The 27,055-nt window shown below is 42.7% G+C and overlaps 1 protein-coding gene across 1 annotated transcript in view; it reads right to left on the bottom strand.

Moving 5' to 3' along the window:
• The window catches only part of dchs1b (dachsous cadherin-related 1b), a 185,654-nt gene that overhangs the window by 154,398 nt on the left and 4,201 nt on the right, over positions 1-27,055 (bottom strand). Inside the window, 1 exon segment of the mRNA XM_036594360.1 lies at positions 10,324-12,148. Coding sequence (XP_036450253.1) covers positions 10,324-12,126 — 1,803 coding nt within the window. The 5' untranslated portion in view covers positions 12,127-12,148.

Below are 27,055 nucleotides of genomic sequence, written 5' to 3'. Positions count from 1 at the left end.
GTTGCGTAACTAATTACATGATTAGTGCTTATTTTATGATCAATGATCAACACCACCAATTTATTTTAACGCTCTTACTGACCCTTTGATTTCGCAGTTTCACCCTGAAGCCCAGCCAAGTTCTATTAATGGCTCTCTTGACAAGCCAAAGTTAGCTCCGGCTACTGCCATGTTGAATTTGTTTATCACCGAAGCACATCGAGTCTGAAATATCAGCTACAAGTAAAACACTGATGCGGCAATATCTGTAATTTGGCAGACCATGATAGACAGTCCTCACGGGATATGGATAAATCAATGAGCAGCTAAGAAAGAAAAAAGCTTTGTGAAAAGCTCTACTTACCCTTGAAACAAGACATAATGTTGCAGTATGAAAGCGAGAAGGTTACAGTGGTGGAGGAGTTGGCACCATTGACTGTGTGTTATATATCGCTGTTGTCGTAAGAAAACCTCGTATCTCCATAATGGTAACTTTACAGGAGAAGGAAAAAACCTGCCACTAATGCAGCTATATCAAAATGCACTGATGTATAAATAAAAAAAATCTTTCTTTGAGTCAAATTTGAGCAAAAAAAAATAAAAAATAAAAAAATCACATGCTTTTGTGTAGTTAATCTCACATTTGACAAGTATGCATGGGTGGTCTCATTTTCCTCTAATCTATACCAGAGGTCACTGATAGGCAGTCCGAGTCCAGACCCAGACGCTGTCCTATGCGGACCTGAACCTATAACCAATAAACTATGGAGAATTATTTAATTTTGGGGTGGTCCTATTTTAATCAGCGTAACTTTTCTAGCCTTTACGGTAGCTTTAGCGGCCCGGGAGACTCACAGACCAATCGCATGCGTTGTAAATATCACACATGACGCGACTCAGCCAATCAGATCTGTGCATTACGATGAGCACTGAGACCCGAGTGAGTGACGCACACACACAGGGGAGGGACGAGGCGAGGAACAGCAGTCGAAGAAGAAAGTGAGTCAGAGGGAGGTTATTTCACATGACGTGCTCCAAAAAGAGAAAACTGACAAATGTTGTTGAAATATGACTGAATTTACTTTATTTGATTTGACATTCAGTTGTTGACTGTATAAGATGTTGATATACCTACTAGGCTACTTCAGTAAACAGTCTATGGCACTGAATCATGATGCAAGTTAGACATTATGATGTTCCGGACCTTGGCCATGTATTGGAGCTTAACACTCTGAGAGCAGTTAACTGTACACGATAAACAACAAGCAAATAGACAATAAAGACTAAGAGAGAAAGATAAACAGGGAAAGGCAGAGTGTATAAAGAGGGAGGATAAAAAGACGCAAAAAGACGCAAGAAGGGGGTAGAGAGTGGGAGCACAGTGTTGGAAAGGGAGTGGACACATGCCAGGGAGGGACAGACTGAAATAAAGAGAAAGACCGTCCCGTCGCCTCTCCTGATTTGCCCCTTTGTGCAGCTGTAGTAGCGTTTTAGTTCAGACTCTTTTGGCTCTTTGTCTCGCTTTGGACTAATGCATTTTTTATCTGGGTTCAGCCCCACCGTTCTGCTCATTCTTCACTGCTGCACACTGGAGCCAGGCAGGAGATTTTGATTGGAGAGGTTGGCAGGCCTGGAGGAAGGCTAGGGTGGGGTGTTTGTTGAAAAAAAGGCCTGCTTGCCCCAAGCTTGCACTCTCTCACACTCTTAAAACAAGCCCTTTCAGTTCGGGGCGAAAAGCCTGTCACTGTACACAAACCATTCCGAAGCAATCCCAAACAGCGTCGTCTGAACGCAAATCTAGTCAAAAATATTTGGGCTACGTTTGATCCCGACCAACTGTGCCATTCAGGGCTTTACTAACAAAAGCTGAGGCCTTCGTATTGTGGCTGGTGAGAAGATGGAAATGGAAAAAGCGTGGCTGATGCTTATTTATATAACGTCAAGTGAACTTGGTTGATTATAATCTATGAGTATGAATATGTAAGCCAGACAGTGTGAGCGGTGCTGTATGACTGCGTGTGTGTGGGGGTGTGTGTGTGTTAGCATAAGCAGTTTTGGCACACGCTTCCTCTGAGATGTTGATTTAGAGGATCGTGTGTGGCGAGAGACAAGCAGCTGCGATAGCAAACAGGATTAGGACCAGAGCATCTCTCCTCAAGACTCACCTTGGACAACTCTGCACAGATCCACTTTTGTTGGAAGAGTGCATGGGAGAGTTTAGCCAGAGGAAGAAAGAAAGAGAAGAAAGCAGTAGATCATGGTATCACAGTGTCACAGTCTAAAACATAGAACAAGAGCAAACACCATGCTGGGAACTCTTCCTGACCTTCTGGAAAATAAATAAATTGGATGAAATGTTGAGACTGAGACACAACAATGGAAAAATCAGTGATATCCAGATTTCTAGGCCAGGAAATACTCAAGAGGAGGTAGGTAAAACATGAAACATGGGGCGAAACTCTGCACAGACTATAAAAACGCTATGAACACCATTGTGACAGCGCATTAAGTAGAGTTGGGCAACATGACGACGTTTAAAGTTATCGTGATTGATATAGGAAGCATTTCTGAGCATATCCTGGAGATCCACAGTGCTTAAAAAACACTGAACTACATGCTTCATTGCAAATAGAGCAAAATTAGGTCTGGTTAAATGCAACTGCAACTGCAATAACAGTTAGTCTGTTGAATGAAAGTGATTGAATTTCATTGTTTCTGAAAGTGTTTTTAAATGTGGCACCACTGGTCGATTTTTCTCTATTCCAAACCTCAGAAAACTAAACATTATGGATGGAGTTTCAGTCAAATTTAATTTCTGAATTTGTAAGGCATCAGTCACAAAATAACACTCCCCCCCCTTTAACACACATGCACACATAAAAGTCTAAATGTACAGGGCTCTTGAAGCTACAGGCCACAGCACACTGGACACCTCCAAAAACAGGGACACCATTCTGCCTCATTAAATCCAGACCACGGATCCGTCGTCAGTGTCGTTTAGCTTCAGCTTTCCACTGACGAGGAAGTCTTGAAAGCTACATTATGTAGGTTTGGGGGATTTGGAGGCCTCTATTCTGAAAATGTGTAATTGCAGGCAACGTACAGAAGAACATTTTGTAATATCAGCTGTGTTTTGGACCCCTCCCCCGAGTGGATGAATCTGATGAGCGCACTGAAAGAATATTCAAGGAGAACTCAGTCAAAACTTGGTGAAGGACATACGTTCTCAGGATTTCAGTGAATTATCCACTATTGTCTTCACATCTTCATCGGTACAATGTTGAATTTGCATTTGACACCTAAACATCGAGCCAGACCTTTTTGAGCCTGTGAGTGTGACGGTAATACATAAAGATGTACAACGCGGTAGGAAACTCTGACTTTAAGATAATGAGACAAATACTAATCGTCTGTTACCTCTGCTAACATTACTTGCCTTGTTGGATCGTTTTTTACGTCAGATCATTCAGACTGAAAACAGCAAGTCTGTGAGTAAAAACCAAACTTGATCAATTCACTAAATGATGTTGAAAGTTTTATTCCATCAAATCTATACAAGTATTCGTGCATCCTGTTTATCTGCTCTTTTCTGCGACGCTTCCTATGTGTTACAGCTGTGCCTTGTACTATCTGCTACCTGGCCCTCTAGTGGTGTGGCGCTTCTCATTTGGTGGGTGGTATCCTTTAGCTGGGTGTTGTAGTCTTTCTGCTTCCTTCTTTGCATTAAACAGATAAGAAACTCTAATGTAAGATGATGTAAGGGCTCTTTACTGAGGTCTGGTCGAGTATTAAGCTCAGACATCTCATGGTTCTTAAATTAGAACATGTAATGCTAGAGAGAAGCTAATTTTCCTATCAAAAACCTAATTTAGAAGTTAGTTTTTTAAACTTTCATTTAAATATTCAAAATTTTTTATCTTTTTCTAAAGATCATGATACTTTTTGTGTACCTAGTTATATTTTCACCATATCTCCCATCCCCACCATTATGGTACCAAGGCACGCACCATGTTTACTTTGCATATGGCTGTCAACCTTTATATTATCCCTGAGTCTGTAAAGATGGATTTCGCACTGCTGTCTTTCATGAGAATGACATACGATTTGCAGGAATTCACTGATGGAGCTGTCCTCCACTGGGACGTAGCTAACACTAAAACACGAATCCTCAAGAGCATGTCCCGGATCTCCTATAAGCCTCTTCTCATGGAGAGCAGATGTCGGAATCAGCCACCTGCTGTCAGGACGGAGCGCCCTGCTTTTCCGTCTTTTTATCAGTGTTTTCCTAAGATCGTATTGACCAAATATGACTATGTGGGAAAGTTGTCGCCACAGACCCTTGTGATCCCTAAAACCCTCAGACCACCTGCTGGCTCATGTTACCATCCCTCTACGATCCTCCCCTGAACCCAAAGAATTGCACAAATTCGCAGTAATCTGCCTCGGTACGTCATGAAATTTCGATTATTGTGACCATGAGGACCACCATGACCCAGTGGACCTCGTGGCGCTAAAGCCAGTAAGGAATACCGAGACACCAGATGTTCCTTCGTGAGGTCTCCCCTATGTAACATTACACAAGGGAGCGACGACGAGATACAGCAAGAACAGGTCCTGGTGATTAATCAAACGGCAAAATAGCGTGGGAACAGGAGACAGTATATCGGAGAATGGCGGAAAGCTTGCTAAACAAAAGCTATAAAGCAGGGACAAAATGAACGAGTCAGGGAGCAAAACATAAACACAAAGGAAAATTTCTTGATGAGATGAAAAGGCCTCTTTCTCCTGGCGATCATAAATAAAAAAGAAAGGAGTGTATTTACAGAGATAGACAGGTGTCAGAGAGAAAAAGGAGAGTAAGGAACTTTTCCTATACTTTTTTCTTTCATCGGCGTCCAACTATTGTTCTGCATACTAGATGTTGAACTAGAACAGCAGCGATGCAGGAAATGCATTGTATGTATGGAGCAAGTGGGAGGTTTTCCACATTGGGACGCCAAGCTTTCTTGTTTGTCCTTCCGACCAATCAAACCAAGGAAGCGGCTTACACACTTCACAGAAAGGAACAGGAAATCTGTTCACTCATATTATGTCTATGATTTTGAGCTGGTTTCACCAAGGACATGAATAGTTGTGTTGAGGCCAAGGGTTCTTTAGTAAAGAAAATGGCTCTATATAGAACCGTGAACACCTCAAAGAACGCTTTGCATGATTAAATGGTTCCTCGCATCATGAAAGCGTTCTTCAGACTGATGGAGAATGTGCTGTAGATGGTTCTATATAGAATCTTTTTGAAAAGGGTTCTACATAGCACCCAAAAGCGTTCTTCTATTGTTTCGGTGTCAAGCTAGTAACAGTAGCAGAACCCTTTTGGGTGCTATATAGAACCATATACAGCACAATCAGAAGAACCGTTTCACAATAAAAAAAACATTTATTCAGGCCAAGGGTTTCTTGAGGGTTCATAGTTCCATATAGAACCATTTTCCTTACCCTTAAAGAACCATCTTTTTAAGTGTGAATGTTGATACGTTGTGAGGTTTAAGTATTAATTTAACCTAATCACACGGAGCTCGTGAACTGCTTTTAAATGAATTCGACGAACCAGAAGCAACCAAACAACCGTGTGCTGTGACATCACAACCGCAAATAACTGGGAGGCTGGTGCTCCGTGTTAAGAGTTCAAGCCTCAAGACAGAAACACATACATAGCCTTCTCATTAAAAAAAAAAGGCTCATACATCAGTTTATAGAAAACATTTGCAATTTTCATAATCGCAATATTGGACAGAAAAATCGCAATTAGATATTTCGCCAAAATCGTTCAGCCCTAGGCCATGGTAAGTGTATTAAGCATGATTACCCATCTCAGTTCCACTGGCTGATGCATCAGAACCTGCATACATGTATCAGTTCGCAAAATTAGGGGCTATCAGCATATTTTTGGAATTAAATTCCAAGCAGAAATTTAAAAAAAAGCTAGAAAAACAAGGGAGATTAAGGGAACGGGGAGAAATCTCCATGCCATATGGTAGTAAGCATTCGACTTAATGAGGCATACCACCACCCCCGATCCACACAGTCCAGCTATCTGCCAATATTTGAGATGTTTGGATTGTGAATAATCAAAGTAAACACTAACCAATGACTCTGCTTCTGAAGTGTTTTTTTAAGTGAATCAAGTAATTGTTTTGGCTTCATGGGAATAGAGTTTACTGAGTGCAATGTTTGAGCGTATGCCTGTGTGCCAACGATTGGAGGATGTATATACATCATTCTGAGGGCGCAAACAGGCCCACATATTATAATAATTAATTCAAAAATATTCTATAGCATGCCTGCCGGCCAAAACGTGCAACTGGTGCATGCATCTCATTTCAGGACATGTTCAACCCGGTTCCTGGGCACAGTACAAAAAGGGGTCTGTGCTCTGCAGGGCTGCATGCTACAGTCTGTGTGAGCAGGTAGCCACAGTCTGGCTCATATTTCCGGTCAGGGCACATTTCAACGTGACCCCACCGTGGGCCAAGTCTTGCGTTACAGGAAACTGTCCCCAGGTAGCTTCCTCCACTAGCGCCGGCCCAGATGTGTTCTACCCTTGGATTTATTAAATGCGATTAGTCTTTCCTTGAGGATTCGGGAAAAGCATTATTTCACACCGCGGCGCGCGTGATTGCTGAGACAGGTGGAGAGACGGCAGAAATTTACTGCCGTTTAATGTGAGGTACAGCACTCAATATTGCAGCACCTGCACATGCACACACACACATACACCCAAGGTAGATACAACGCACAGTATCGAATGGGGCTGCTGAGTGAAGGAACTGATAAAATCACTCCAGAGTCCTTCCCAACACCCCCGTGCCTAACGTCTAGCATACATAAGCAAGCGATCTCAATATGATCTGTTTTCAAGCACCAGCGAGTAGATCTGAAATCAGCGGGGAGAAAGGCTGCCAAGGCACGACTCGCACAGGAAAGGATTCCTCTCCGGCTCGGTGAGGAGCTGATAAACACAAGCGCTCCTGCCTCAAATGTGAAAGCAATCAAAACTCGCCCTGAAAAATGCTAAAGATGCTGTCAAGTTTGTTTCTTTTTAGCCTACAAAGTGGAAACAGTCGTAATTTGTCACTCACTGGGTTTGAGATCGTACGTGATGGTCTGGAACCCAAAGCAGACCCTTAAGTCATCACAGCTAACGCTAACAGGCCTATGATTGAATGAGGACAAGAGGAAGCTGACCCCTCAGGATAAGTCAAAACAGAGTGCAGGAACCATACTGAGCATCCTGACCTGGGACCATCTTGCTCAGCCAACATGCTGAACTTCATGCTGAAACAATCATCACATGAGGAACTGAACCCAAAACAGAGAGAAACACACTCGACCGAGCGGAGGAAACTACCACGCGCACACAGAGGGGTCATTCTCAGCCCAGCATGCCATAACGGGCCCTCCGCTGAATTGGGTCTGGTTATCAAACTAAACTCAAGACATCCACAGGACCTAGCAGGAAAACATACTGAGAACCGGAGACGACGGACTTCATGAGCACCACTCTTGGGATAACTTGGGAAACCGAAAAATAAATAAAAGGCAGTCTTTTCTTTCACTGTTATGTAAATAGTACACCACGCTATGCCGCAGATAAGGACTCCTCCCTACAGATGAGCCTTCAGAGGGAACGAAAAAAGTGGCTCAAGGAGAGGCAATAAAAAAAGCAGTATATTAAAATTCCCATTCTATAACTTGTGGTACTGTCTCCACACCAGATATGCATAGTATTCACAGGGAAACAGTCGACAGAAAACAGTGAAAAAAGAACATACGGTGCATGTCGCTGTTGTCAGAAGAAAACCTTGTATCTCCGACTACAACTTTACAGGAGAAGGAAAAAACTGACTTGACTTTTAATGTAAGTCAATGGAACCAGACTTTTTTCCAAGTCATTTTGGGCCTTTTCTTTTAGTCCATTCATCATGAAATTTCTATACAGTGTAAAGGGTAATAGACATTTTCAAATTATGTTAAAAATAAAAAAATGACAAAAATGGAGATACGAGGTCTTCTTCCGTCAACAGCGATACGGATTATAGACACTATGTCTGACATTCCTATTAATTCAGAATTTCCATCTAAATAAAAGTGAATAAAAGTCTACAGTGCCGATGTCACACAAAAAGAGAAGAAAATGACCTGTCAAATATTTAGGCCAGGCTTGGAGAGAAAGGAGCAGCCGTCAAATGCCATCTTCTGCCTCCCTGTGGATCGTAACCAGGAACCACAGTCGGTTTGGCGCTATGCACGTCAGTGTGTGGAACACAGTGTAACTCGGATTGTGTGGAGGCTGCAGCGGAGCTATGGCTAAAACAATCCTGTGGACTGTCAGAGTGTCCCGATTTGTTCCTTTGGGGCTTTGAGGAATGTAGTGGAACGAATAAAATCACATTCTAGAAACAGTGAAAAACCAACGGCGGTGGCGTGCGGCATGAAATGAGTTCTAAAGATGGTGTCGACTAATAATAACTGGCACGAAATAGTTTTACACAGAAAAGTAACCCAGATTTCTTCCATAGTTGACATTTTATCATTAGTGGCTACAAACCAAAGACCTTCGGTGTAGTACGAAGCAGGGTAGCTTAGAATAGTTGCTTCTGAAAAACTGACAGATCTTTTTCAGTGCTTGAACGTTCCTCCTTTCTAAATCCCTTCTGGTTTCTATATTCTTTCCTGATCTCAGTGTCAACGTATCTGTATTAGTGCAGCGCTGCTCTCAGTCTCTCACTCCAATTCCCCTTATAGGGAACCCACATTCCAAATTCCTCTGATCACTGACCAGCCGCCTTCTCCAAATATAAGCTAAATGAACCTGCAACACTGTGGAATTCCAGTATTTATCCGAACTATTTTTTCTGGAGGGCGTTTTTGGTGCAGATGCTTCTGTTGGAACCATATGATCTCTCAGACTTTTGAAGTTTGTGGTTCTTTTTGCGAGGAAAGAGGGAAAACATAAAAAGAAAACATGCCCCAGTTTCCCTTTCTGTTGCACAGAGGCAACAACAAGCTGAAGAAATAGATGGCCAAAATGATGCATGGTCACTAAGTTCATGGCAACGGTCTTAAGTCAACATTTAAAACAGCACAGAACATAATTTGCTATCAGCCAAGCAACACTTTCCTTCGCTGGTCTGTATTCAGAGATAACATCTGCAAAATCAAGTGCTGTATTTTGTACTCATAAGTAGACTCACTAGGTGAAATAAAAATGTTTGCACCATGTTATCAATCCAAGTAGGTGAAAGATGCACAAAGTAGATCTGAGTAAATCCTTACAGTGAGTCAAAATGTTGGCATATCCTTCTCTAATAATTTAATATGGGATTTAACTGCACAGCTGTCTTGTGATACTGATATACACCAATCAGGCATAACATTATGACCACCTCCTTGTTTCTACACTCGTTGTCCATTTTATCAGCTCCACTTACTATATAGGTGCACTTTGTAGTTCTACAGTTACAGACTGTAGTCCATCTGTTTCTCTGCATACATGTTAGCCCCCTTTTACCCTGTTCTTCAGTGGTCAGGACCCTCAAGGACCCCCACAGATCAGGTACTATTTGGGTGGTGGGTCATTCTCAGCACTGCAGTAACACTGACGTGGTGGTGGTGTGTTAGTGTGTGTTGTGAGGTGTTTTAAACACCTCAGTGTCACTGCTGGACTTAGAATAGTCCACCAACCAAAAATATCCAGCCAACAGCGTCCTTTGGGCAGCGTCCTGTGACCACTGATTAAGGACCAGAGGATGACCAACACAAACTGTGCAGCAGCAGATGAGCTATCGTCTCTGACTTTACATCTACAAGGTGGACTGACAAGGTAGGAGTGTCTAATAGAGTGGACAGTGAGTGGACACAGTCTTTAAAAACTCTAGCAGCACTGCTGTGTCTGATCCACTCGTACCAGCACAACACACACTAACACACCACCACCACGTCAGTGTTACTGCAGTGCTGAGAATGATCCACCACCCACATAGTACCTGCTCTGTGAGGGTCCATGGGGGTCCTGACCACTGAAGAACAGGGTAAAAGGGGGCTAACATGTATGCAGAGAAACAGATGGACTACAGTCTGTAACTGTAGAACTACAAAGTGCACCTATATAGTAAGTGGAGCTGATAAAATGGACAATGAGTGTAGAAACAAGGAGGTGGTCATAATGTTATGCCTGATCGGAGTATGTATAAATGATGTGGGCTACATCATAGTAATGTATGACTAGCTACTATTAAATACAGCTTAACGATCAATGCTGTATCAACATGCTGATATGATCCCTACCTCAAGGAAACAGGTCCCAGCGGCTGTGTTCTCCTTGATGGACACATTGTAGAAGCTGCTCCCAAAGACTGGCTCGTTGTCATTAATATCCTGTAGGTTGATTTCCACCAGGGCAGTGGAGGACAAGGGGGGCTTTCCTCTGTCCGTAGCCACTACCTTGATACTGGGCTTCGGGTAGGTCTCGTAATCCAGCTGGGTAGCCGTAGTGATGATCCCTGTCACAGGGTCGATGGTGAACCAATCAGAATGTGTGCCCTTGTCGGGCAAGATGCTGTAGCGAACGTCACCATTGGGGCCTTGGTCTTTATCTCGTGCTGTCACCTGTAACACAAAGCTACCTGGATAAACCACCTCTGGAATAGTCTGCTTGTATGCCTGCTGGTCAAACAAAGGAGGGTTATCGTTGATGTCTGTGACTTCGATTGTAAAGGACGACTCGGCTCGGAGTGGTGGGGTGCCGGAGTCTGTAGCCATGACACGGAGCTCGTACGAGTCTCTCTCTTCACGGTCCAGAACCTGGTCCACATAGATGAGGTAGATGATGCTGTCCTTGGTAGTGAGGGCAAATTTACCATCTCCGCCTTCCAGGGAGACATTGACGTTGGAATATTCACCGTAATCAGGGTCTGAGACTGAGATACGGGCAACATACTGACCAGGCTGGGCGCCCTCAGATATTCGTGGGGACCCATCTTCACTGAGGAAGATGATGGTCATAGTGGGCTGGTTGTCATTGTAGTCTCGGACATGGATTGTGACAAAGGCATTAGTGATCTCTGGGTGGCTGGCGTTGTCTCTCGCCTGCACTACCAGCTCATGGACCTTCCTTACTTCGTAGTCCAAAGGCTTATTGAGCGTGATAATTCCGGACCGAGGGTCAATGACAAAGTATCTGTCTGGGTCACTTTGTCGGCGGTTGATCTCATAAAGCACAAGGCCATTGTCGCCTTCATCTGCATCTGAGGCGAACACCTGAAGGATGTTGCTACCCTGGGGCAGGCTTTCAGAGATGATGGCATGGTATCTGCTCTGATTAAAAACAGGTGCATGGTCGTTTATATCCTGCACCGTCACATCAAGCGTCATCTGCCCAGTTTTCTTAGGAGATCCACCATCAAAGGCCTCCAGAAGCAAGGAGTAAGAAGCCCTCTTCTCCCGGTCTAGGACACCATTGACCACCAGGTCCAGGTAAAGGACTTTGTTTGCTGCCCTCTTGGTCTCCAGCCTGAACACTTGCCCTACATTGCCTTCTTTGATGAGATACCCCTGGGTGGTGAGCTGGTCTTTGTCTGCATCAGTGGCCGGCTCCAGGGAAAACTTGGTCCCCACTGCGGTCTGTTCAGGGATCTTCAGAGAGGCCTTCTTCTTGGGGAACACCGGTGCATGATCATTGATGTCATTCACAGTGATAGACACCTTCACTGTAAGGCCGGTCATAGTGACTGCTATAAAGCTGTAGTGATCCCTCTCCTCCCGGTCCAGCCGTCGAGCGGTCTTGATGATGCCAGTGGTCTCGTCAATATGGAGATCGCTCCCCACACCTGTGCCTTCGTGATCAGAGATGAAGTAGAGTGACGCGGTTTCTCCAGGCGGTAATCCAGCACTAATGTCACCCACTATTGTTCCTGCAGGCTGCTCTTCGTCCAACTGTAGCTCCAGGATGCCTGGCGTGGCGTTCGCATCGACAGTTACTGTTAACAACTCCACAGTCACAAACAAAAGCAGTAACATTCTTAGTTTCCAGCTTCCTTGCTTGTAAAACTGACTACATATGTTGTCCCCAGGGCCTTTGAATAACGTCATCGCGGCACAGTTTCTCTTACACCTGCAAGAAAAGAGACAAAACAGAAAACAGTTACACTAAGAAAACACCATGACATCTTTTAAAAGCACGCATATGTCAAACTCCACCGCTGAAGTCCATCAGGTGCTGGAATGCATGAGAGAGGTCTGGTGTGGATCATTCTGCCTTTTCCTTAGCGAGCAGAGGCGAGGAAAGGCTTTGGCCCAGCCCGGGACACTAAGACTGTAAGACTGTAAGCTCTCTTCCGTGTATCCTACCCACAGCTCTTCTCAAAACATAACACAATCCTCACGCTAATCACACATGGGCTACTCTTTTATACTTAATCTGCTAAGCTCGTCAGGAATGCATCAAGAATGGTAACAGTGCTACCTTGTATAAAGTGTTTTATAACTGCCCTAGTTGTGTATTTTACATAGCAGAATTTTCAAGGGCCGCTCCATCTTTGCTAGCAATATACTGTATGTTAAACAGCCCTCTGTAGTACGCTAAAGTATTTTTAGGATGATGAATAACTCGATTATTATAATATAATAGTCTGTATGTACATTCAGTAGAGTGGGTAGTATAACTACAGAGCATGACAGGAATGTGGCACAGATTTAATGATGTTTAAAGCCCTGGGCACAAGGCTGTAGGGAAAGACTCATTCATTCAACTCTCCGTGCTGCGATTTATTCAGGAGTGCTAACGTGAGGAATGTCCACTGAGTGTGGTCAATGCAACCCCAAAAAAGTCTGAAAGGGGAAAAAATACAGTTTTTAAAAGCTTTCAAAGAGATTTTAATTCTGGAAACTTTTTCCAAAATGAAGAAGAAAGTAAAGGTTATATGAGAGAGAGAGAGAGAGAGAGAGAGAGAGAGAGAGAGAGGAAACACAAAAGCAAGGCAGGAGTTTGGAGCAGTGTGTGTGCCTGTTTGGAGAGCAGCTCTGCTCCTGTCACATATGGGAATGCAGAACACTGAGAGCCACAGGTGGCCAGACTTACAGATGCTATTTCATCCAGAACTAAAAAAAACACTGCAGAGATTAGGCGGTTGTACAGCTTTGGCTGGAACTGCAAACCTCAGAGATCTGCCTATTCTGTGCTGGGGAGACTAGTTACTTGTCAGTGAAAGTGGGGGTTCTTCAGACCACGCTGGCGAAGCAGTGCGGACCATCATTGCAGACTGCAGTTATGGCTGGATTATGACTGCAATTTGTCCTTGTCAGTACTCTTTTAGAAAGTGTCCTTCCGAAACCCACAGAGACCAAAAAGGGAATAAAAAGAAAAATTGAATTTGGATTTCACTTTGATTTTTGCTCTGTTACTCCAGGAGATTCGACCGCATGGCTTCAGTTTTAAAGCATTACTCATGGCCACACTTTTACACTCCCTCTAGTGGTAAAATAGGAATTTAGGTGGGTAAAAGCAGGAAAGAGTGATTCTGAAAGAGAAAGAAAGAAGTATAAATGCATGTATTATTTCACTGATAATGTTTAGATTCTAATAATTACTCTCTCTCAATCCAAACATACAGTGCATACAGTACTGTGCAAAAATCAGAGACCACCCTTTCCTTTATTTAATTTCCAGTCAAAACAAGCAGCAGTTCTTCAGAGTCAGAAAACAGGCAGAAAACATATTCAACAGAAAATTCCACACAAGCGTCAAAGTCTACTGAGAATAATATCAAATCCGTCAGTATCGAAATGGTCCACTCTTTACTTTTCTGCACCGCACGGCCACTTTAACCATCCATCCTCTTCAAGTTTCATGAAAGCCACTATCCAAATACAACTTACCTGCCTTGCAATTCGTCCATCTAAAATGGTTAAAGGAGATTAGATATAACACAATCCACTGGCAAATGGAAGGAGAAAGTGCAACGAAATAAGCAATTAAATAAATAAGTTCAAAAAAAGTTAAAAAAATGATTAAAAGATGAGGAGGAAGTGGGATTTCTAACAACCCAATAGACCAACCTCCAAAACTGTCACCATAAAATAAAGAGTACTTAAAGCTTTCCTCTTTGAGGCATGGGAGGAAATCAAGATCCATAAAATCTCACTTCACATCTGAAAAAATCCAAAGGTTTTTCTGTCCATCCCCCACTGAGAGGACACAACTCAGTGCTATGGGGCTGAAATGATGTGTAGCTGTCAAGACGTCATTACTGAGAAAATAAAATGGACAAAAAAATTGTACAAGAACATCAAAACCGGACATCTGAGATGTGGAGTAAGATTTTATGAACTGAAAAATTTGTCTAAATCTAAACGTGTAATTTGGGATTGCAGCAGAACATGCAACCAAATTCTAAGACTGAACTTTGGAGGTGTTTACAAGAAGCATGGAAAAATACACCTGGGTCATTCCACAGAAACGTCCACTTTTCTGTCTATCCATAGGAGTCACTGGTGTTACTGATCCTCATTGGTGTTACACATAATAAAGGAAACACCAGAGACATTTTAATGAAGAACGCATTTTACAAAATGGCTGCTACAGAGCATCAAACCACACATTGTCAATCATGGAATATCCACTAAAATATGTAATTTAATCCATTTGTATTCTATTTTTTCACAATTACCTCAGAATAAAGTCGCTCATACCAGTGACATCAGCTAAAAGCTTCACATGAAATCATGAGCTAAATGAGAAAATCTGATAACTGAAAGACTCACCATGAGCTTTTCTTCAAAGATCCTCAGAAAATAGGGAAAAGGAAGTCAAGTGATGTCATCAGTGTGACATTTATTTCAAAATAAGGGATTTTTTTTATGTGGTAACACCAGTGACACGACTCCTGGGTAACTTTCATTATATATTTTATAATATTTATTTGGCATTTGTTTTCTTTGTCATTTAATTCCAATATTTCATAGCCATGTATAGATTATTGTAGTTAAAATTGCAGAAAAATGTGTTTTTTACCTCAAAATATGGCTTCAGCCTTCACACATGACTGTGGGGACGAGCTTTCTGTGGTGCTTGGAATTCTATATAATTAATTAAAAAAACAATATTGCTAAATTGAGGCTCAAGAAGGTGTGATTGTTAAAATAATGTACAAAATAAATAATAATAAATAGTAATAAATTGTAACTCCAACATGTTTTTCAAGTGTAATATATCTGTAAACGCTAAGGACACAAAAATGGACGTTTCTGTAGAATGACCCAGCTACAGATTTCTTTGTACAACAGAAAGCAAGTCTTCTGAAAAGAAGCTGTAATAAAGGCAAAAGGTGGACATCCTAAATATTAAAAGAATTCTAAGGGCCTTTGCACAGTACTGTATGTGCATATTTGTACAGTGATTATATGTATGTATGTGTGTGTGTGTGTGTGTGTGTGTGTGTGTGTGTGTGTATGCATGTTTGTGACTGTGTGCCTCATGGTTAATGTTACATATGATGAACCACACAGGCACAGATGACCAGTAAGGCTCCTTACAGTCTACCCCACATTACAATCTGGCTGTTGGAAACCCATTGCCAGCACATGTGACTACAGATACAATCTCAGCCTGTCATGGCTATATAGTCATATAAACATGTCCAGAACTTACAGAGACCTAAGGGACTATCTCCTGACCATCACTTCACCTCTCTGCATCCCCTGTCTCATGTAGGTACACATTAACATTCCCATTCATCACACAGTCTTCACGCTTGGGGATCTGCTCCCCAAGAGCTTGATGTACAGACCAATGTCAGATGTTTCAAGACATTTATGTGATCCGTCAAATATGAACTATATTGTTTTCAACATTGTCTTTAACCACAGCACATGAAGGGTCCTCTGGCACGTCTTAGGAAACAGCAATAAGGCATAAACGTTGGTGACACCACTAAATGAACTACAGCTAAGTCTCAAATCTGAAAAGTTTCTCTCTGCAACCAAAATGAAGCTGTGTCACCTGAACTTGGGGGGTTCAGGTAATAGCCCCCCCTGCAGGCCCCAGCTGGGGGTGCAGCAAGGCCAGTCTTCCTCTAATGCATGTAACAGACGCAGCAGAACACAAGCGCCAACAGAAGCCAAGTTAAACAGGCTCCAGAGTCGCAAAGGATCTCTCTGAACTGCCACACCGCCTCAACAATGTGTCTTATTCTTAAACTTAACGGCTTATTAAAATATATGGCAGGGACCCGGCTGTCTCTCCATCACACAGAATAAACAGAAGCCAGACTGAGTGATTGACAGTGGCGTCTGAGGAGAGCTAGCGGGGGGCTTTTCTGTTCTCCGCATTGCTACACGGTGGCACTCTAGAACTGCATTCGCCATCTTGGAACAGCTGGGAGCAAGATTTGTATTGTATGTCTAAAGAAGCACTCAGACTTTGTGATACGTTATTTTTGCATCTGTAGCATCTATACGCATTACCTTTATCCAAAACAGAGTCTGTAAACAATGTGAAGATGGAAGAAACCGATGAGCATCTTGACTGGAAAGTTCTTACGATACGATTCCATCACCCATGGTGCTTGGACCCCTAGTAATCAACTTTACAGTGCAATAGTCTACATAAGTGTAGAAGTATAGAAAGTCAGCACATTAAACTTCTGCTGCCGATAAGCTACGCAAACCTTTGCAGTTCCAGCATGAAAGTACAGAAGATCTAGGAGCTCTAAGCCTTAAACCACTGCAGATGTCTCAGTCTCCAGCACAAACCCATAAACTCCTATTTTGTCCGTGTTTTTTCCCCTCATAGTTTCAGGGTGTTCTTCCCCAAGCATGCAGCGTGCAGATGATTAGGCCAGTATTAATGATTAAAAACACTTAAACCCATAATGCTTCAAATAATCATATTTTTTGCTCATGAAATGTTGGAGGTTTTATTTTTCAGGATGCTGACTTGCTGCATAGTTCCCTGCACTGAATGGGTAAGGAATGCACTCCTACTCAGTTTCCAGGACTTAGACAACCACAATGCCCAAGCCTTCTGCATATAGCCATCCAGCTGTCATCAAGGAGTTAGCTTTGGGAAGAAGGTGGTAGACGGGTCTCGGCAAGCAACAGCTTTTACGAATGAGCACTGATCCTTTTACATGCGTGCAATGAGCAGAGATGGCAGCTGTGGCAGCCCAGCTGAATTGAAGAACAGCCAAAAAAATGCATTTTTCATTTTTTTGTTTAGCATAGCATTGAATGCAACAGCCTTAAACATCCCCATAATGTACAGAACCTAAGACTAAAGTATAAAAAACAGATGCACTAGCCAGATGCCCCTTCTAATTAGTTAATTTAGCTACTTTAATGAGTCAATCGCACACACATTGTGTAATCTATCATTTATAGAAAAGCACTGCCAATGGAACACTCCAGAGCAGCTGCACATGAACCTAAGGTCATCCTGCCCAATGCCAAGCGTCAGCTAGAGGGGTATAAAGCCCCCAGCACTGGGCTGTGGAGCAGTGGAGCGATGAAGCTCCATCCAATACCTTTGAGATGAGTTGGAGTGGCATTTGTAATCCAAAACTAATCATCCAATGATAGTAACTGACTTCACTAATGCTCTTGTGCCTGAATGCAATCAAATCCTCACAGCAATGTTCCAATGTCTAGTGTATAGCCTTCCCAGAAGAGTAGAGGCTGTTACTGAAGCAAAGGAGTTACAAACTATCTATTAATACCCTTGAATTCGGAAGAAATGTTGGATTAGCAGGTGTCTACACACTTTTGAACACATAGTGTATTACTGCTCCTCTGACAACACGTATCTCCACAATGGTACCTTTCTGGGTGAAGGAAAAAACCTTTGAAGCAACACTGTGTACGTTTTGAGGATGTGGAGACTCTGGTTTAAATAAATAATGCGCAACTAGAAGAAAACTTGGTAAAGATGGTTGTGCCTCAAAGGCTACGTTCACATTACCAGGCTGAAGTGGCACAAATCCGATTTTTTTGCCCTAATGTGACTCAGATCTGATGTTTTCAGGAATGTGTGGACACAAATCTGATCTTTTCAAATCCGACCCGAGTCACTTTCATATGTGGTCCTACATCAGATACGTACCCGATTTGTGGCCATGTGGCCTTAATGTGACGCTCAGATCAGAATTTGTGTCCTTTTTTTTTGAATGCGTTTTTTCTTCCACTGCGCCGTCATTCAGCGTTACCATGGCAGCAGCGCCGAACAGAAGTTAAAGCCTGTAAACGGTGGAAAAGCAGCTCATCTCACCTTTTTCTCCTTCGTCTCGCTCTAATAATGAAGCTGAGAGCTGATCAGAGTTAATTATCTTCTCAGCGAAGCTCGTTCTGCTCGTTAGTTTGTGCTGATGATGAACGTGATTCGTTCACGTGACGTTACTGAGTAGGATAAGCTCATGAGGGTCATTTCAGGACGTCAGTTCATCACATTAATTACAGATTTGAGTCACTTACCTAAACGAGTGTGAACCGTCGTGTCAGAGAGATCGGATTTGAGCAATGAGGCTTGTAATGTGAACGTAGCCAAAGAGAACTCAATCAAAACCTGGTAAATGACATGTCGTCCAAGGATGTAAGTGAATTATCTATCATTGTTGTCATACCTTCATCAGTATGTCGAGCTGGACCTTCTTATTGAGGCTGTGACCGTGACGTTAATGCATAAAGACGTATGACGTACGAGAGTGACATTTAGAGTGACATTTGTGTGCTTTTACAGCGCACGAACAAATTTTAGCGTTTTTTTATTCTGACTCAACGTACGTCTTTCAATTTAACTGAAATTCAATGTACATTAATGTAAGTTGGTTTCATTCCAAGTTTTAGACCATTTCTATTCACCCATTCATCAATAAATGTTCACACAATGTAAAGGGCAGCTCAAGTTACCAGACTCTGATACACCAGCGGCCAAATGTAAGAGCAGAAATATCATTTTGCAGTAGAGGTTTCAGAGAGCTGGAATGCTCTGGTATTTATGTGACCTATTTCTGACTTTAACAAAGATATAAAGCTGTGCCAGGCAAGCAAAGCATTTGATATCAATCTCTTCACATCTCCGCAGAGCAGCGATGTAGCAGATTTAATCTGTAAGAATGTATAAGAATGCATTAAACAGAGACTCACTGGCTACTGCTATGGCATGTACTGTAGCTTCCCTTAGAACTTCTTTGTTGCAATAAAGGCCAAGATGATGCTCCTGAGTGCAATCACAGGCTAATTTGTTCCGCATATAAAGACCCTCTGTGAACTTTAACAAAACACTTAAACCGTCAAGACGGGACTGGTACAGAGGAACAGCGCTGCATAAAAAAGCGACTGCCAGAGGACGAGTGGAGCTGCGTCAGTGCCAAACCGTGAGTCAGGCCAGGATAACTCCACTCACAGAAGGTGAGGAGAGCTTTCATACACACAAGCCTGGCTGCGGTCAGGATCAGGTGGACAAATGAAAGCCTGATTTTGATTTACAGATATACTAATGACGCAAGCCAGCAGGGGCCGTGCTGTGTAACACTTTTCCGGACGGTTCCTTTTGCAAACACACACAAGCGAGCACACACAGTCTACTTGTTTGCTTTTTTACAGCCTCCCAGAGAGGCAGGTTTAATGGGATATGAAGTATCCCGAAAAAGCGCCGTAACGGCCGAAACACGGTGCTGTAATCGCTGTAAAAACGAGAGGAAATAAACTCCAGGGCTTCCAAGTTTCCCCTCTCAAACTGGAGGCAAGGCCAGAGAAAACAAAACAGGGGTTTCAGCCAGTGACCCCACAAGTCCAGGTGATACATGTTTCATGCCAGGCGTCTGCTCTCGCTCTATACCTGAACTTTCAACGATATCGCCAGAGCGGATGCTGATTGAGTTTCACTAGTCACTCTTTCGCTCTGGTCCTTTCTGGATTTCTTTAAAATAATAGTTTGCTGAAAAATCGAATTTACATAGGTTTCCCTTTGGCCAAAATGTAGTCAGTCGGCCAAGACACGTTTGGTGCCCAGAGTTTGCTGCATGGCAAATGTAGCTAACAAGTAATGTAGGCTTATACCCCACCAATCAGCATCAAGTAAAGTCCTCACTGAGTTAAGTAACTTCAAATAGACTTGCTTATATGGTTCCTGCCACTGTGTGAAATACAGTTATCTATAAAAACTGACAACAGACACGACTCAAGCTTCAAGATGTATGTTACTACTATTTTATATCTACTGTCTTCTGCTGAGAAAACTGTGCAAATTTGATCACTTCAAATCCGTCCATTCCAAGAAACACACTCCATCATTGCCAAATGTCATTTCCCTCTTCCTATCTTGGAACAGTGGCTGATTTTTAGGTGCACCTAAAATCTCTAAATCTTCTCGGAAACTCGCTGGAAAAAAGGTTGAAGTCATTCTTTTTCTCGTGGGAACTGTGAAGCGTCAACCAAGGGTGACGTGAAAGTGTAAAAATGTCGAGCACTGAGGCAGCCTCCAACCGAGTCACCATATGACATAGATCATCTACTGACACCTTATAGTCAAAAGAGCTGCTCTGTTCTATTCAAACTTTCCAAGAAAGAAGAAGCCGGAAGACAAAAGAGACGAATCACAGGGTGAAAAGCCAAAACGGGGTCATACAAATCAAAAGCATCCCTGTATTATAAATTCAGATCACTTTCCCATCTCCTAACCTCTCCAGTGAAAAGTTATATTATTCTTTCCTGAGTAACATAAACACCCAGTCGTGCACTTTGCCTCTTTTTCCACCGTGCAATTTGCCAGATTTGAATTCAATAATATAATCAGATTAGGGCACAGCAGACATTTGTCCTCACTGAGGGGGGGGAGCACATGCCTCGCTGTGAGAGAGATACGGAGAGGCAGTATCAAGGCACTGTATGACTGAGACAAATCAAAAACAACCTGCGGTTACCATGTTGCGATCAGAGCCGGGTTCGCTCCTGCAGGGCTTGGGGTGCGATGCGTGCTCTCTTGAGGAATAAAAACTCCACAGGAAAACGGAGACGGCGAGAGAGACGAGGTCACTGAATTATTAATACGCAAAGGGCTGGCTGGTTATTGGAGAAGACAAGATGTTAAACACAGCAGTGGCAGCAGATCAGGTTCAACCGCATACTCTGTTGCGGATTCTAGCCATCGAGTGTTCCGCAGTGACGTCTGGATCTGATGCAATTTTGTCCTGGGATCAAACGGAGTGCAGTCTGATCGGGTCTAGACACAGTGCATACATGGAAAACGCCTGATTGACACTTATAGGCTTCAGCATCTATATATCCACTCATAGAGCTCTGAGGAAAGTGGCTCGCGAACGGAGCTCAGCGGGTTGCTTTTACTTTAGCTATGCAGGAATCCCTCCATCACTCAGAGCTTTGAACGTCCTTGCTGATTTATTTGCTTGCATAATGTGCTCAAATGAGAAGGGCTGTCACCGTGAAGTCAACACCAGCTGAGATACTTAGCATCTCCATTAAAAAACATGATTGGGTCACCCAGCAGCGCTTTCAATAGTGACTTTATCTCGTCGTAATGATTAAATGTGAACATATTAGATGGTTTCAGTAAACTCAGCCTGCGCTACTGCCGATCTCTGATCTCTAAAGGGGAAAAAATACAGACTTTGCATCTAATCTAATTCCTTCTGCCCATTGAGTCCAATTGGAGGGAATAAACATTTCCCCTATTCACACATTTACAAAGTGAAATCCCATTTTACAAGCACTTATGTGAGTAATGTATGGATTTTAAAAAGGAATATGTGAATAATACGGCACTGGGTCTCGTTAAATGTCAGCGTAAACCTGGCCGTAGGGCTAAGAGTCTCTTGCTTAAGCCAGCACATATCAATGGCCAAAGCTTCACTCCTTCCAAAGCTTGCTCAACAGCTGGGGTTGGCAGACGTAGGACTTTTATGCTGACCCGAGACCAGTTTGTGGTTCCTTTGTTACAGTTAGTTGCATACTGTTCTACATACACCCAAACAGAACAAACTAATTCCATCTCCCTACCTTTTTCCGAGTAAACGACTGCCCACCTGTCCGGCCGGACACTGACGGATGATTGTCTGTGGAGCTCTCCTGCTACCCGCTTCAGACCAGTTGCCCACGCCCCAGTCACCGCCACTTGACCAGCTGCCCACCCTACACTGAAGTTTTCATGGACTTCTAATTATTACTACTACTACTACTATTAATATTAGTGGTATAATCATTTTGTAGGTAGTTTGACCAGAGGAGGATGGGTCCCCCCTTGTGAGCCTGTGGGGTTCCTCCCAAGGTTTCTTCCTCAGCTCTGAGGGAGTTTTTCCTTGCCACTGTCGCCCCTGGCTTGCTCACCTGGAGGATTTACATTTCATGGTAAAACTTTGTCTTTAATGGATTTCTGTGAAGCTGCTTTGTGACAGCATCAGCTGTAAAAAGCGCTACACAAATAAATTTGACTTGACTTGACTTAACTTGACTAACTGGCCCAAGATCAGCAAAGAACTTCCACCCAAAGACGTCCACCACAGTTACAGGAACCATGCCTCAGTAGAGGTTCACATGGACTTAGGCAAACTCAGGCCTTATCTCCAAGCATGCTGTTTCCAGTCCATTTGCCTGAGGTTAGGCTTGAGCTAAATGCCCATTACTGGCAAAAAAAACATAAATGCCACCACAAGCAGCCCAGTCAGGCAGCTCAAGGCTATTAGACTAAAACGTTTTCACCATTGTTTTAGTTCCTGACACTGGATATATTATAAAATTCGACCCTACTCATGCACGTTTGAGATTTCTTTGGAAATTGAGATCTTTGTGTGCATTCCTACAGTGATATCTCAACAGCCTGATAAACCTGAGGTTCTCATGTGTGTTCTTTTTGGTGGTTCACCGCTGGCAATGGGTCTCTGACGACAAACCTACAAACAATTTCCATCTCTTTCTCTGGTATGGCTATTCTCTCCGGTATGGACCAAATGGACTTCAGTGTTTCAGACCAAACCTCAATGGAAAACAAAGCTTTCTTCTGATACAGGCTACCCTGCCACAGTCTACGTGCAGCTCTACAAGCTGATATGAACCCAACAACCTTTGGATTACCGAACACTGTGCACAGAATACATACAAAAACACATACAAGAAGAAAAAAAATCCAACAAAAACAGAGGAACATACGAAAAGGAGGCAGAGGCAACTAACCAGCTTTGAATTGGCATTCCAACATCTCACTCAACGAGAATACACCATTACCTTATTACCCTTTTAGAGACTTAGAGAGGCTATTAATAATAATAACCTTCCATGGGCAAAAAGGAGACCTTGGTTTCCAGGAGAACAGCATTATTCTGGAGCATTTAGACATAATAGCTTTTGCTTTAACTAGAGTGCCAGCAAGCTGACAGCATAGGCTAACTATAGAGAGTGTGTTGCAAACTAATTAAAATGGAATGCTTTGCAGACATTCAGCGCTTTTTCCATTGGTTCTGTAGCATTGTTTTCCAGTTAATGTGGTAATAAGATATTGATGATCAACAAAAGAAGAAGCACGACATCTCATGGATGCCTTAAGCAAGCGGGGTGGGGGGTGTGTGTGTGTGGGGGGGGGGGCTTGGAGTTAAATTCTTGTGTAAACATTTCCCCTCGGCTACTTTAGACGGGGGGATCAGACGCACAATCTTATTTGTTCTCTCTGCACTCTCGCTCCTGTCATCTGGTACTCATTCTAGTGTGTGTGTGTGTGTGTGTGTGTGTGTGTGTGCTTGCAATTCCTGACCTTAGCACTTAACATTCAGCTTCTCAAATATGAGGCACAATGAGTGGTGACTGAGATAGTTTGTACCACAAAAGATGAGAGATAAAAAGCCGGCCAATGGAAGTATAGCACCACCATGCATATCTAAAATAGAAACTTTTTCAAGAAGAAGAAGAAGGCCCAATCCCATTCCCCCCCCTCGCCCCTAACACTTGGCCCTTGCGCGTTGACGTCTAGGGGTGGGGTGTCCTGATTTTAGTTGGGATACAGGGGGAGGGCGAAGTGTTGGGGCTACATGGCCCTCCAAACGGAGACTCCAAACAGAGTGACATGAGAAAAAAAGAAAAACCGGCAAGACAGCTGAACAAGAGACCAAAGAAACCCACAAATGTGAGAATTTTCTCTGTTAAAAATTACGATAACCACTGTTTTATATTAGTTTAATGACGTTTCAGTGTATTTTGGTCGTTTTCTTCATAACAAGCATTAAAAATCGCTAATAGCATGCTAATGTCTCGGTAGCTAGCTAGCTAACTTTCCTGTTCCACCTTAAATAGTCCAGCAGTTCTGACGAATGAAGCGCCAGAATGTAACTGCTGCACTACTTAAGGTGGAACTGGAAAATTAGAACAAGAAGCTGGTGAATATCTGACTTCAGCTTCATATCACTGAAGAATTAGGGGTGGGTGATAATAAATAATTGCCCCCCTCTTTGAAGGCATATGATGCCCTAAATGTAACTAAAGCCCAGCAGTGAGGAGCTGAACTTTACCCTCCTCTGCTGTCACTGCAGACTGGCAGGGTCGCCTACAGAGCAGCGCTGGTAGCTGTTAATGAAGCAATGCTCTTTTTTTTTTGTTTTAGGGTTGTCCCATTTCAAAGGGCAAGATTTCAACCAGTTCCAATGGGTTAGGGTGATATTCGAAAAGAAGGGGTAGGGGTAAAAAGAAGAAATGGGATTGGGCCGAAGAAAAGGTGAGATTTTTTTTGTCCTGTTTCTCATGAAACCTAAACTTAAAGTTAAATTGGGTGGGAAAAATAGCAGAGAAACTTCCATTTCCATTGTTTAAATGAAACTGATTACTCCTAGTTTGTATAGAAGAGACCAGGATAGTTCACCCTCACCCTCTAACTTAGTGGTTGTTTGCTTTCAAACTTTTATACTCATTAAATTTGTCTGTAACAAATAGCAATAGCATGGAAATCTACTTAAAAGGACCAGAACAGTAGGTGAAGTATAAAATAATTATTTGTAAAGGATAGTTTCTTTTATTTTTTCTTAAATTTTTCTTAAATTTAAAGCAGTAAATGGGGGAAAAAAACACTGAACAGTCTATACTAAAACATTTTAAACACTCAGCACTGTGTGTGTGTGTGTGTGTGTGTGTGTGTGTAAACGGTAGGTCATCAAAGGAAGTCAAATTTTCATTGACAGTTAAAGTTTACCTACGCCAGTTGTCACAACCCAGTTGTTAAAAAGAGCCATATTGTGGTTTCAACAAAAATCAAAAGCACCTTGGGAGCCAAAACATTTCATGTCCATTTTACCATTTTAACATTTCACTATCTTGGCTGTAAATATGTCTCAGTATGTGCTGATGTACCAGTATAGACTAAAAAATATAATATAAACAAAAACGTAGACTTACTTTGCTCTGCTTTAAGCTTTAGCTCAGCTATAGCCACTTTTCTCACATCTCCGGCAGGAAACTTTCTGCTAAAATAGAACAGTTTCTTGTAAAATGTCTCTCAGCGTTTGTCTTTTACGAGGCTGAAGTCGCTTCTCATTCGCCAGCTTCTTGTTCGAACTTTTCCGTTCCACCTTAAATGGTGCCTGAGGCGCCAGAATGTAGCTAACTATGTAGCCAACTATTGCACCATTTAAGGTAGAACATGAAAATTTAAACAAAAAGAGGGTGAGCAAGAAACTGACTTCAGCTTTGTGACTTTCTAGTGTTTGTCAGTTTCTCGTTGCTGATTAAACATCTCAGGAAACCAGCTGGAGTGATTATAAACACAATTAAGTCCATTCATCTCCAAATTATCGATGTTTGTCTCAAATCTTTCTCTTTGCCGTTTCGTTAGCTACTAGCTAGGCAAGACTGTTGCTATGGTGACCAGCAGTCTGCGCTGATCTTCAGGGTTAAAGGGTGAATCAGCAGTTCTACATTAACTCCAGAGTTTAAGACCATTTATTGTTAAACTGTGTTGAACGATCAGCAGAGCTTTATTTTACTGTAAAGGAGGATTATTTTATTTTTACCTACAAATCTGATTCTGCTGTGGAGCCACAACAGGACAGCAAAAGAGCCACATGTGACTCCGGAGCCATGTGTTGACGACCCCCAGCATACTGAGTATTGTTAAAACTTCTTGAAGTATCGTGATATTTTGCCATATCGCCCACTACTTGAGAGGTTTCATGTAAAAAATGTAAGTGGGCCAATTGTTCTTTGATCAGCCTCGTACATTACACTGTGTGTTACAACCCCCCCCGTCCTGATCAGTCACGACATTACGAGATTTTTATCATGCATGTTTTAAACCAGCAAACATTTTACACCTCAAATTAAACAAGAGAAACAGCCGATTTAGACCAGTTAGAATGTTTAGCCTATACAAATATGAGTGCTAACCAGGCTGTGAAATTCCAGATGTGATCCAGATGTGAAATTTAACTTTCTTAGCTCAACATTTTGTAAACTCCTCGCCATTTCACACCAAGTCTCCACACTTCCCCTGTCAGCTCAGGAGGTTGGAGGGTGTCCGCAGCAGTGATATCACCCCTGCAGCTTATTTCTGATTGATGAAACTGGGAGTGTAATAACTCACCCCATGTTTCAACCCTCCCTGGTCTCACTATACAGCGCCTTTCAACTCATAAAAGACCCCATAGAATACAAAAGCAGTACAACAATCCTTAAAAAATACAGCCATTACCAAGATGACTGTAAGGCAAAGTGTTTTAGAATAATGCCACATTGTCTCCACGTCCACACACACACACTTTCCCCCACATCTCAAGCTAGCATGTGTCCCAGTAACATTGAAAGCCAACAGTCCTCATCAAACCCAGCTGTATGATCCACATCCAAGTGATGACGAGTAGCAGTATTAACAGACTGCCCCTCACTGGGCACTGTTTTATTTTATGGCTCTGTGATCTGCAATCCACTCTGGGAATGAACATGTGTGCTCAGTGTGCCCAGACCTCACAGGTGCTCTAGTTGAGTGGTCCTCAGTCCCAGGCCTGGTGAGAGACACACTGCACGAGTTTTCCCTAGTCCAACA

This window comes from Colossoma macropomum, unplaced genomic scaffold (genome assembly GCF_904425465.1).
Source record: "Colossoma macropomum unplaced genomic scaffold, Colossoma_macropomum, whole genome shotgun sequence".
Classification (NCBI taxonomy): Eukaryota; Metazoa; Chordata; class Actinopteri; order Characiformes; family Serrasalmidae; genus Colossoma; species Colossoma macropomum.
This window is presented reverse-complemented; position numbering and strand designations above follow the sequence as displayed.